The sequence below is a fragment of the Musca autumnalis genome, unplaced genomic scaffold (genome assembly GCF_047663935.1).
Source record: "Musca autumnalis isolate F117 unplaced genomic scaffold, ASM4766393v1 scaffold_4, whole genome shotgun sequence".
NCBI lineage: Eukaryota > Metazoa > Arthropoda > Insecta > Diptera > Muscidae > Musca > Musca autumnalis.
The window spans coordinates 67558309-67570915 of NW_027411977.1; the positions used below are offsets into that span (position 1 = coordinate 67558309).

General features: G+C 33.3%; 1 protein-coding gene across 1 annotated transcript; it reads left to right on the plus strand.

The window, feature by feature from the left end:
• Nucleotides 1–2735: 2735 nt before the first annotated feature.
• On the plus strand, nt 2736–5610 carry LOC141400572 (uncharacterized). The gene is made up of 2 exons (XM_073979805.1): nt 2736–4347; nt 5468–5610. The coding sequence occupies exons 1-2, from the start codon at nt 2808–2810 to the stop codon at nt 5593–5595; spliced, it is 1668 nt and encodes a 555-aa protein (XP_073835906.1). The 5' UTR covers nt 2736–2807; the 3' UTR covers nt 5596–5610.
• Nucleotides 5611–12607: the final 6997 nt, after the last annotated feature.

Genomic DNA, 12607 nt, shown 5'->3' on the forward strand with positions numbered 1-12607 from the left:
CATTATTTCATCGACTTCTGCTCCTGATAGTATATGTGGTTTTTTTACCACCACGTGTTTTGGCTCTTCATACATTCGAAGGCTGAAAATCCTATGGACACTATGTTTTTAGGAATTATGTGAAGTTAATTTTAATTTGTTATTAATATTCTGAATTGTAAATGAAATTTTTTGAATTTCAATTGAAATATTCTGAATTTCAAATGGAATATCTGAATTTCAATTGACGTGTTCTGAATTTAAAATGGATATTCTGAATTTCAACTGATATTTTCTGAATTTAAACTGGAAACTCCGAATTTCAATTGATATTCTCTGAATTTAAAGTGGAAAATCTGAATTTCAAATGGAATTTATGAATTTCAATTGAAATTTTCTGAAATTTAAATGAATTATCTGAATTTAAAATGGAATTTCTGAATTTAAATTGACGAGTTCCGAATTTCAAATACAATTTCAGAATTTCAAATGGAATATCTGAATTCCAAATATAATGTCTGAATTACAAATAAAACATCTGAATTTCAAATAAAATGTCTGAATTACAACTGGTATTTTCTGAATTACAGTTGAAAATGGTGTAGTGGCCATTTGTGCGAATTTTTCGGAAAGTAACTTAAACTTTAAGGAAATCCATACATCTATATTAAATATTGTTTTAAAATATTAAAACAACAACAATGGGATTAAGCCAGACTATTTTGAAAAACCAAATTGCAAACGCTATCCCAATAAAAAAAACGCCACAATGCTTCTTATATTAAATATTTTCATTTTGACCGATATTATAACCAAAATATATGGCAACCCTTTCCCACCATTTCCCACCCATTATTTGAACAAGGGCATGTCGCGCGAAATCTGGTTATTTTCTAACCACTGAAATAAGTAATCAGAATCTACTCAGTATCTACTTATTTCAGTGGTTGCCATCTACTTTGTTCAGTGGTTACAAAATAACCAGATATTTCGTGCGACATGCCCTTGTTAAAATAATGGGTGTGAAAGGAGGTTTGTAATGAGGATTTTTGCTGGGAATTTACTAAATGATTCAACTTAAGGTAAGGCATTAAAAATAGTCCTTTGTTTCATAAATTCGCTTACAATATAACCATTTTTTCTCATTTTTAAATACAATTTTTTCTTCAAAATTAGTCGGCTTTTTCTCCTTAAGAACCGCGAAAAATGGAAAGAATAAATTGAGTTTCGAAAAATTTGGAAAGTGTTGAAGCTATTTGCATTTTTAAATTTTTAAAACGATCTCATGAATTTTTTTATTTTTGTCGCTGGGAGCATCCACTGTGCATTGCTCCATATGTTGGTGTAGCCCCGTTATATGGGGTATTTTCGGGTTGTCACTTACATTTTTTACCAAAGTAGGTGTAATTTTACAGTTAGCGGTCACAGCACTTCTCCACTAAAAAATGTCAAAGTAGGTCCACTTTTTTGTATAGGCCCCATATAATGATACCTCCGGATTTTTGGGATTTTGGAGGTTTTAGCTACATTTTGCGACCGAAGTACCTATAATTTGACATTTCACTCATTTACTTAAAAAGTGACATATCTAAAAAAATACGTTTTCTGAGTTAGCAATTTCTATTTTTTTCTACGACTTCTATTTTTTCTTGTGTCCAATTTTCATGCTGATATCTCTAAAACTCAAAAAGTTACAGCCATTTACTACGAGTTTGGCATAACTAATAGTTTGACCTTTTTATCCTTCGAAATATCCAAGTAATGTTTTTTCTAGCTTTTTCATTACAATACATCACATACATGTAAATCTATATGATTTGTAACAAAACATTATAATAAAAAACAGAATTTAACTTATAACATATTGTACTCGAGTGCTCTACATGAGCCATTGTATATATTATATTATATTTCAACTATTGTTTATTTTAGTACGTAAGAATATGGAATGAATTTAAATAAACGATAAAAAAAAAAAAAAAAAAAAAACGAGTTTGGCATAATTCAACAAAAAAGTTTATTGAGTTTATGAAGCACTAAAACACTTTAAATCATGCTTGTTCTTGCATAGAAATTTAGCACTGATATCTGGCTAGCTGTTTACAAAATATGGTCCAAGAAATTATTTTAGTTTTTGTGTAATAATCTTTTAAGATGGGAAGTCAAATTTGGTATAGCACCTATATAACGGCAAATCCTGATTTTCGGATTTCAGGTACAATTTTTAACCAAATTAGCTGTAATTTGACATTTGAGATTCTTAGTGGTCACAACACTTCTCCACTAAAAATGTCCGATATAGGTCCATGTTTTGTTACATGTATGCTTCATATTTAAGGTATTTTGAGGGTATCGATTTCTCCACCAAAAATTGTGGACTGGAAATGAAACTAACTTTTTCATTCTAGTTCAAAATATTTTATGGTGGGGGGTATTAAAACATAACGATTTTTTCTCGCTTTAAGTTCAATTTATTCCAAAAGAATGCAAATGTTCGATGCATGTTATTTTCGAGGAGGAAACAAGAACATGCAATATACATATTTCACCGACGTTTGGAGTATTTGTATTTTATTGCTAATGCTATTTTTGAGTGGAATTGTAATAAAAAACCAACTATGTAAGATGTCTCCCAATAAAATACTCAATCTTAAAATTTTCTTGTCCCCATTTTCTAGAAAAATTCCCCAATACTGGCAACACTGTATTACAATGCAGAGCAATATTAACCGCATTTCTCTCGCTTTTCTAGTCGGAAAAGCAACGCACCAGTGCTATTTAGGCGTTCGACGAAATCGGTGCATGCGAGAAACGTAAACAAACCCACAATGACTTCAACTAGTTTCAATAAAATTGCATTCAATTGCGATGTGATGATTCATATTTATAAATGTCTAAACTTTGGCGACCAGCTGAGGTTAGCACAAGTCGATGCAAATCTACGAAGCATCTTCTTGCAATTCATATCGCCAATAAGCTATGACAATTTAAAGGTTCTAAAATACAATGAAGACTATATTGTTTCGAATGACACGGATACAGATCGCATTTTAATACGAAACATCGGTGATCTTGAGGCATTTCTTCAATTGTATGGTAATAATGTGTACGACTTTTCACTTCGAGCTGTGTGGAATTGTAAGACGTCTTCAGTCTTGTTTGCGGAGATTCCTCTACGAATGGAATGCATTAAAAATATAGTCAAACTTAAATTCAACATAAATCGCTTTACTATAGATGATATGGTGCAACTGGCCAATATGTTTCCGAATCTTGAAGAGTTACAAGTACATGCATTAGAATGTGAGTCTGAACATCACTGTATGACACGAGCTATGGTCAAGGAAATTTTACGCTTGGAAAAGTTGAAAAAATTCGTACTGCTGATACGAAAACGCATATTCTATTATATAAATTTTAAGGATTTTTGTGAAATTGTGACAAAACTTCCTTTGGAAAAAATAAATTTGAAATTTACAATATTATTCGATTCAGATTATAATGAATTAGAGCTTCAGCAATCGCATGTTCCTTTAATGCAATTGAAAACAGATAACTATGGAATTGATGTGAGTTTCTCTTCAATGCTAAGCAGTTTACGGAATTTGACAATTTTATGCATTGAAGAATATTGCAATGAAATGGCCAATGGCTTAACACAACTCCACAAATTGACCATAAGCTACACTGAATTCAGTGAAGAGACAAATATAATTTTGCCCCCAAATCTTACCACACTTCATCTTATCTCTTGTGAGCGTGTCTTGCTGGAGCATTTACAAAAATTCTTGCACGAAAATTCAAATCCGAAACTAATTGAATTTGTTGCCATTAGAACGAACTTTCGAGTTAAAGAATTTGAAGAGTTGCACATCTCATCTCGTATAAAAACATTGAATATTGGAAGCTTTGACCTAAATCAGTTTCGTTTACCATTTGCGGAGAATTCAGCTTTAGAGAATCTAACATTGAAGACATTACCTGAAAATCATTTGGCAATGGATACACTGCTTAATTTGAGAAATCTAAAAAAGTTATCACTTCGACTTACTTTGCCTGATGGAGGATTTAATATTATTCGTATTTTGCAAGAGCTGCCATTTTTGCGAGAACTTGTAATACGACAACAAGAATCGGCTTCCTGTCCACGTTTACAAGCAGTCGTCACCAGTGTCACTTGTCTTAAAATAGTTTGTTTTCAAAACTGCGGTCCCATACTTGGTTTTTGGTTGGATATGTTTTCATTGAATCCTCAATTGGAGTTACAACTGAATTTTGACATAGATGAGGATAATCTGCAATATTTGATTCAACATGAAAGGTTTCCTCGCAGTTTACGAAAAATAGAAATTTGTGGCTTCACAGTGGGTAAGTGTAGTATCAAGGCAAATTTATAGAAGGTAGATGCATGAATAACAACAACTAACAAATTTACAAAAAAACAACATTGTTGTTATAGAAAATTAAATGTCAAAGAAAATATTGAATAATAGGGTCGTTGTAGAAATTTTCTCAGGAAAAACATAATCTTATTTTGCAAATCCTCTAAAATAGAAAAAAATTTGAATCAAAATGTATTTATAAAGCATTCAGAACTTTTTATTACACGTTTGAAATGAAACGAAGTATTTTATGGTAGTCCCGATCCACACTATTTCATTAAAAAATTTCATGAAATTAGGTGTTCTTAAATCCAATTCCCCACTACAGCAATTTTATGATTTTACTCTACTATGGACGTCGATCTAGAGACGCATAATTTCATATCAAAATTTCAGTGAAATTACTGTAGTGTGGCCCGGGACGTAGCAAATTTCGAAGTTTCAAATTTCATGAGTAGACCCTATTACATTTTGAAAACCAAATTTACAAAAAAGTAAAAATACAGCTGATTGTCTCTTCTACCTTATATAAATGTGTTTTTGAGTAGTACTAACTGAGAATACTATTGGGATGATAAACCAACATATTCGAAATTTGACAATTTTACTTCGGGTTGCTATTAATACTTTGTGTCGAACTATAAATACAAAAGACATAAAATCTAAAAAACATTCCAATATGAAATGCGTCAATTTTTCCAGTATGTTTTCCAAAATGTCGAAAATTGAAAAATGTTCTGATTTTTGCCGTATTGACAGCCCTGAAATGTTAACAGCAACCCTCAGCTACACCATTTTCACATGTAATTCGAAGAATTTCAGTTGCAATTTAATTATTTCATTTGAAATTCGAAACATTTCACTTGTAATTTGAGAATTCCAATTGAAATTCAAATTATAAATGAAAAAAATTAATATTACAAATGAAATAATTCGAATTACAAATGACATAATTCGAATTTAAAATGAATTAATTCGAAATTCAATTGGAATTCTTAAATTACAAGGGAAATGTTTCGAATTTAAACTGAAATAATTCGAATTACATGTGAAAATTGTGTATTTATAATATTTATTTAGTTTTTTATTTTGTTTATTTTTTCCAGATTGCAGAAAATTGAGAAATAATTTCGAATCGTTATTGGAAATAATAAACTATTCTACAGAAGATTATGAAAATGATAATCCAACTGAAATAAAATGCAATATAATAATGTCTAGAAATAAAAAATAAATGTAAAATCAAAAATGTCAAATTTTTAATAAAACTTTTGAATTTGTCGTCTGTTACCTGCAACATTTCGTGTGCAGATTCCCGAATATACATAGGTCCTTAAAACATACAAATGGTTGAAGTGGAAGATGGAAGATACCAAGCAAAGGCGTTGACTGGCTTTAACATTGTCAGGACTTTTCTTTCATGTCAAGTGAATACTGACCTTCCCGTGTTGTCACCTGGGAGTTGTCTTTAACACCCGTCAAGGTAGTGACCTAACATGTCTTCTCTCATAAGAATGTTAAAAAACTTGGTTTGGTCTTTGGGCTATTAATCCATCCCTCCACAAAAGGTCATACTATGAAGGACCATGAACTGTGAATCACACTCTTTATAGAGAAGGTGCGGCTTCACCCCAGTGAATGAAAGATTTGCTACAGTTCGGATAAAATCTAAATTTTTCAACTGCATTTTTATTTGCGTTCATGCTCCCACTGAAAACAAGGCGAACAGACCAAATATATATTTTACAAGATCTTATACGAAACATATCGCTCATTTACTGAAAGATTGACATAACTCAAAAATGCCTTTTCTGAGATAGCAATTTCTATTTTTAACGACTTTTACTTTATCTGATATCTGGCTAGCTGTTTGCAAAATGTGATCCAACTACTTAAATTTTTTTTTTAAGTTGTTGAAATCAAATTTCAATCTCCAACTTAAAACGACTTTTTCTCGAAACTGGATTTTTGAGATGTGTTACTCTTTCAGTTAATGAGCGATATGACTTTTGTCCTGCCCATGACATTAAAATTAGTCTAGGCAATTTTAATGCCAAAATTGGAAAGGAGAATATCTTTGGAAAATTTAGTCTTCGCAAGGAAACATCTGACAATGGAAAGAGGCTGATAGATTTCGAAGCGGCAAAAAAGCATGCTAGTTAGCAGTGCAAGATTGAAGCATCTTATCCAGACCAAAAAACAAGAAGTCAAATTGATCACATTGTGGTAGATGGGAGACATTCATCGAGCGTGTTGGATGTACGATCGTATCGGATCACCTCGTCCCGAGAACATATCAACGCAGTGGTTGCCCACTATAGGCAAACAACCGCAAAATCCATATTTGCATATCAGAGACCTCCACCCAGGAACCGAATGTATGACCAGGAGTGTCGTGCTGCTGCCGAAGAAAAAATACGACAGCAGCAACGCGTAGCGCACGAGTGTGGTATCGGGAGAAAAGGAGAGAGAAGAACATTATACCAAACAGTGAAACATCAAACTGATGGCTTTGGGAGCTGTTCAACACCGCTGGCGACACGCAGGAAGATCTGGTACTCGACGACTAGAACCTAAGCATCCTGTGTCCCGTCCACAAGAAAGGAGATAAAACTGTGTGCTCAAATATAAGGGCCGTAAGTCTGCTAGCTATTGTTTATAAGACAGTGTCATGGATATTGTGCGAAAGACTAAAGCCTATGGTCAACGAAATAGTTGGGCCATAACAATGCGGCTTCTCAGACCTGACAAATCCACCATTGACCAGATATTTACCCTGCGCTAAATTCTGGAGAAGAGACAAGAGATGCAGATTGACACCAACAATCTTTTTATACACTCCACCATAATATGGAGGGTATAATTGAATTTTTCATTTCGTTTGTAACACATCGAAATATTCGTCGGAGACCCTATAAAGTATCACGCAGATAAAAAATATTTTTCGCTTTTGTTGGAACAAAAACATCAATTTTTGTTCCAACAATTTACTTGTTTTGTTCAAGCATTTTAATTGCAATCCAAAAATACCATCTTTTGCTCCAAACATAAAAAACAAAAACAACTTTCGAAATTCCGCAATATTGTAAAAATCATTAACAATACCGATGGCAGGAACTATCATAATCTAGAATTTTTACAAAAAAATTTGTCTGTTTGTTTTGTTTATTGTTGAAGGTTCAATCTCATTTGATTGCTTGAGTTGGAGTATTCCCCCAATGTCTCAACTTCATTTATTACCCTCTAGTACAGAGAGTAATGTTTTTCAAAAAGAACTGACAGTGTTGCAAAATTTTACTGATCACAACCAATATCATGATTTCATCCCGGCGAAGGGAATTATCAATTGGCTTCTCAGTTTTTGAAATGATGCCTTTTTAGCGAAAACCCGAACTCTTTAAGTGTCTAGCATTCCTATATGAATGAGAATCACACTCACTTTTCGGCTTTTCCAAAGAAACAACAAAATCAAAATATTCTGCAACATGTCAGCACGTATCAACCAGGGTTTCGGAGTCGAGGTATTTTTGGCTCGACTCCGACTCCGACTCCAGGCGAGTTTTTTTCACGACTCCGACTCCGACTCAGACTCCGGGTCGACTCCGAGAATGAATTCCTATACCACTAAAAAATGAATGAAATGTGCACAAATTTTTAACTTTTTCCTATATTTTGGCCTATAGAGGCTAATGTGTTAGTTTTTCCTTACTTATTCATTAGAAAGGGCATTCGTTCGAATACATTCGAACATATCAATACTGTTTCTGCCGAATCTTACATTGAAAAATAGCAAAGTTAGAAAGTTTTTTGTCGGTTTTCTTTTTTTGCACGAGTATATTCTGGACGGAATTCTTCCGCGTGAGAAAATCTTTAAGCCTTCAAAATATTTGAAAATGATGGGGCAATACAAATCGTAAGGACTACATGCAATAAAAACTATAAGCAATTTACGATTTAGTGTGCTTAGTCTTTAAAGGAAACCAGTTGTAAAGCTCAATAAAAGCCATTTTTCATGATTTTTTTCCGAGAAAACTACGTAACTTGTTGGCAGATTTTTTTTTTCATCTGAAAGAGAAAAATATTACGAAGGTTTGAGGTCGTCTACGAAAATTTGTTTTCATTAAAGAATTTTGCGGTGCCAACTCTATCTCGAAAACTAATAAACCAATTGTCATATATTTTTGTGGCCGATTTCGAGAAAAACAAGCACGGTGCCCTTGAAACAATTTTAAATGGAAGGTGCTTACACCTTGGAAGTTTTTGCGGATTCTGAAACTACAATGTTCATAGATAAGAAAAATCAAAAAACAAAAAAAATCGCCGGAGCGCTTTTTAAATAAATCGCGATTTAAGTTGACATTTTTAAGGGTTGTTTAGGTTTTCACGATTTTGTTTAGAAACCGCAAGTCCTATCAAAATTGGGCTAAAGAAAATGTTGTAGCTATGAAAATTCTCTACAAGATTGACTTTTATGGTATTTTCGTAGTTTTTACCATTTTTGAGTTATAGAAGTTCAAATTGGGACAATGCACTGACTGTATCGCCCCCTTACAAAACAATGTCATGAAGGATGCGCCTTAACTAACTTTTGATGAAAACCGCTTACACAGGGAAAGTTTTTGTGAATTCTGAAACAGCAGTGTTCATAGATGAGAAAAATCCAAAAACAAGAAAAAATCGCTGTAGGGATTTTTAAATAAATCGCGGTGAAAATCCACATTTTTAGGTGTTTTTTTGGTTTTCATGATTTTGCTTGGAAACCGCAAGTCCAATCGAAATGGAGATAAAGAAAATGTTGTAGCTGTAAAAATTCTCTATAGGATTGACGTTTATTATTTGTTCCCAGCCTGTACCATTTTTGAGATAATGACGCTCAGTTTACATTTTTAGGTTTTTTTGTTAGGGTTTCGCGATTTTGCTTGAATACGGTAAGTCTTATCGATATGGGACCTGAGAAAATCTTAAAGCTGTGAAAATTCTCTACAAGACTGGCTTACGTAACTTATCCTTAATTGTAACACTTTTTTAGATATATAAGTTTAAGTTGGGAATTTGCAGTCATGAAATTGTTTTATAAGAGGGCGATACAGAATTGAATTGAATTTGAATTGTCCCAATTTGAACTTCTATATCTCAAAAACGGTGAAACTGCCGAGAATACCATAAAGGTCAATCTTGTAGAGAATTTTCATAGCTACAACATTTTCTTTAGTCCCTTTTTGATAGGACTTGCGGTTTCTAAGCAAAATCGTGAAAACCTAAACAACCCCTAAAAATGTCAATTTAAATCGCGATTTATTTAAAAAGCGCTCCGGCTATTTTTTTTTTGTTTTTTGATTTTTCTCATCTATAAACATTGTAGTTTCAGAATCCGCAAAAACTTCCGAGGTGTAAGCACCTTCCATTTAAAATTGTTTCAAGAGCACCGTGCAAGGTTTATATGCTGCGTACAAAATAAAATAAATTGTTCCCATCCAACGCTCATACTAAGGCAATATTGTTCCGATGGACTTAAAAATTTGACCACATATTCTATGCTATTTATACTTTCTACCTTTTTCTGAAATTTATAAATAGGGATCCCCCCTTAAACTAAAATTCAGCGCTCACATTTTGACCTTTGGTGTGGAGTGGATAATTTTATTGAAATATTTGAGATATATTGTGTACACCACTCAGCACGTAGGCAGATGGATGTTGTCTGGAACTGAAAAATTACCAAGCGATGAGATTTCGTGCATGAAAATGTACTATAAAAATGTTGCTAGGAAAATTTTATGTAGTGTCGCTTCCCTAGGACAAGAAATCGATGTTGTCATGTTTTTATTGTCCCTTATCACTTTTACCCGATCCTTTCTTATGAAAACTCTATGATTATGTATTTTATTGAATTTCGTATAAGCAATTGAATGTGCAGAAAACTCTGACATATTCTGTTATTTGAATATCTACATCTAAAGCCCTCATTGAGTATTTAATGAATACTAGATAAAAGATTTTCCGTTTGTGAGGCTTCTGTTAACCAACAACGAATTTATGATGTCTAATTCAGAAGCGTAACCATCCGAATTTGATATATAGTTAATAGATTATGCGAAATTTACCGAAATACATAAACATAGGTCTTTTTTTTGAGAAAGTAACGGGTAAAACTGATAACGGACAATTAAAACGTGACGATATCGATTTCTTGGGTATGGGAAACCTACATATAATATTCGGTGGAACATTTTTGTAGAAAATTTCATTTTGTTTTACTTTATGAGTTCAAGAACAAAAAGGACATGGAAGAAACTAAGCTAGAAGGACAGCATATTTGACATAAAGGTTCGTCATTACATTTAACTGAAAACATGTAATCTAAAAATGATGAAACAATATCTCCAAACAAAGATAAATAAAGCTATTTTCTCAATGATTGATGAGGGTCAATCAAAAAAATCATTATGTCATGACTCAGAAATTTCAGCTATGGGATCCTTTGGGGTTCTCAATTGGGGCTTTCATTCCCAAAAGGAATTTTCCTCCCCCAGATATTAACTTCCGCTTTGTGTCACAGTGTATTCAGTAAGATTTCCCATAGAGACCACAATGTCTTTAATAGAAGACAATGATGACTTCTCATAAAAAAACAAGATGAGAAAACCAATAGACATTTGTGAGAAGACCAGTAAGACTTCTGACGAAAGAAGTTAAAGGTCCAATCTTAATTCGATTGATAGAACTTCACTATTGTTTGCAAAAATGTGAAGAATCAATTGGATCAACAAAATAGGGATGAATAGACTACACTTCAGAGGATAGTAAATATCCTGTGAATTGTCCTTTAACTTCGTATAATATATAACTTGCATACATATTTTCTTTTACCTTTCTTTTAAAATAAATAATCATTTTAAAGAAATGTTCTTGTTCCAAATTTAAGGTTATATATCTATAACGTAGAAAAACATTTTGCCCGGAGTCGGAGTCGAGTTATTTTTTTCGACTCAGACTCCGACTCCGACTCCAGCAAAATTGCTCGACTCCGACTCGTAGACTCCGACTCCGACTCCGACTCCGAAACCCTGGTATCAACTAAGAATTCATCGAATTCTGTGAGTGGGAAAGAACATCAACACAGTTGCCTGTGAGGTTGTAGTTGGAATTTTGTTTCAAACAAAGTTCCCCTGCGCGTGCATCCGCTGTTTTTTGTTTGTTTTGTTTATTGTTGAAGATTCAATCTCATTTGATTTCTTGAGTTGGAGTATTCCCCCAATGGCTCAACTTCATTTATTACCCTCTATTATTGATAATTATTGATAATTCCCTTCGCCGGGATGAAATCATGATATTGGTAGCGATCAGTAAAATTTGCAACACTGTCAGTTCGTTTTGAAAAACATTACTCTCTGCAATAGAGGGTAATAAATGAAGTTGAGCCATTGGGGGAATACTCAACTATTCTGAATTCTAACAATATTTATGGTCCATTTGGCCAAAACTATTTTGCAATGTTATTTGAAACCATATCTTTCGAATCTCTTCTTCTACTAAAGCAGGGTCGTGCTTCTTTGCTTAGACCGTATAGTGAGGGCGCCCACTGAGTTGTTTTTGCATTTGCTTCTCTCTCTCACGTACAGTGTAAATGAATGAAAACAAACAAAAACATAATGTGGTTGTTGCTTTTTTTCACTCATACGTTCATACATGTCTTCGCTTTGGCTGTATTTCTGTGGTCGTCGCTGTACTAAAGTATGTAACTTGTTATGTGTGTGTGTTTTTGTGGAGAGCCAAAATAGGCACAAAACTCTGAATATTGGCATATTTTGGCAGTGTGTTAGTAAGGTTGTATGCACGCATGCTGCAAAACAAAAACAAATCAAAACATTTGCTCTCTTTTGTGTGCTCTTTGGTTGCGTTCGGGTCTTGTGTGTGAATTGCCGAAAAACTTCGTAACTTCAACATTACCAAAGAACGGAATTCTGATACAGAAGAACAAATAAAATAAAGGTGGAAAAAAGCTGCCTTAGTATTTGTAATAAAGCATTGAAAAATAGGGTTACCAGCCAAGTCGGACTATAGGAAAGGTTTGGAATTAAATGACTAACATTAAAATAAATAAATAATTCGAATATACAAATTTCGAATGATTTGTGATATATGTAAATGCTAGTCTCCAAGCTTAGCCTTCGTCCACCCACTAAAAAACACCATTTAATATGCCTGATGATCGGTGTAACCACCCATGAAACGTAGCATAGTGG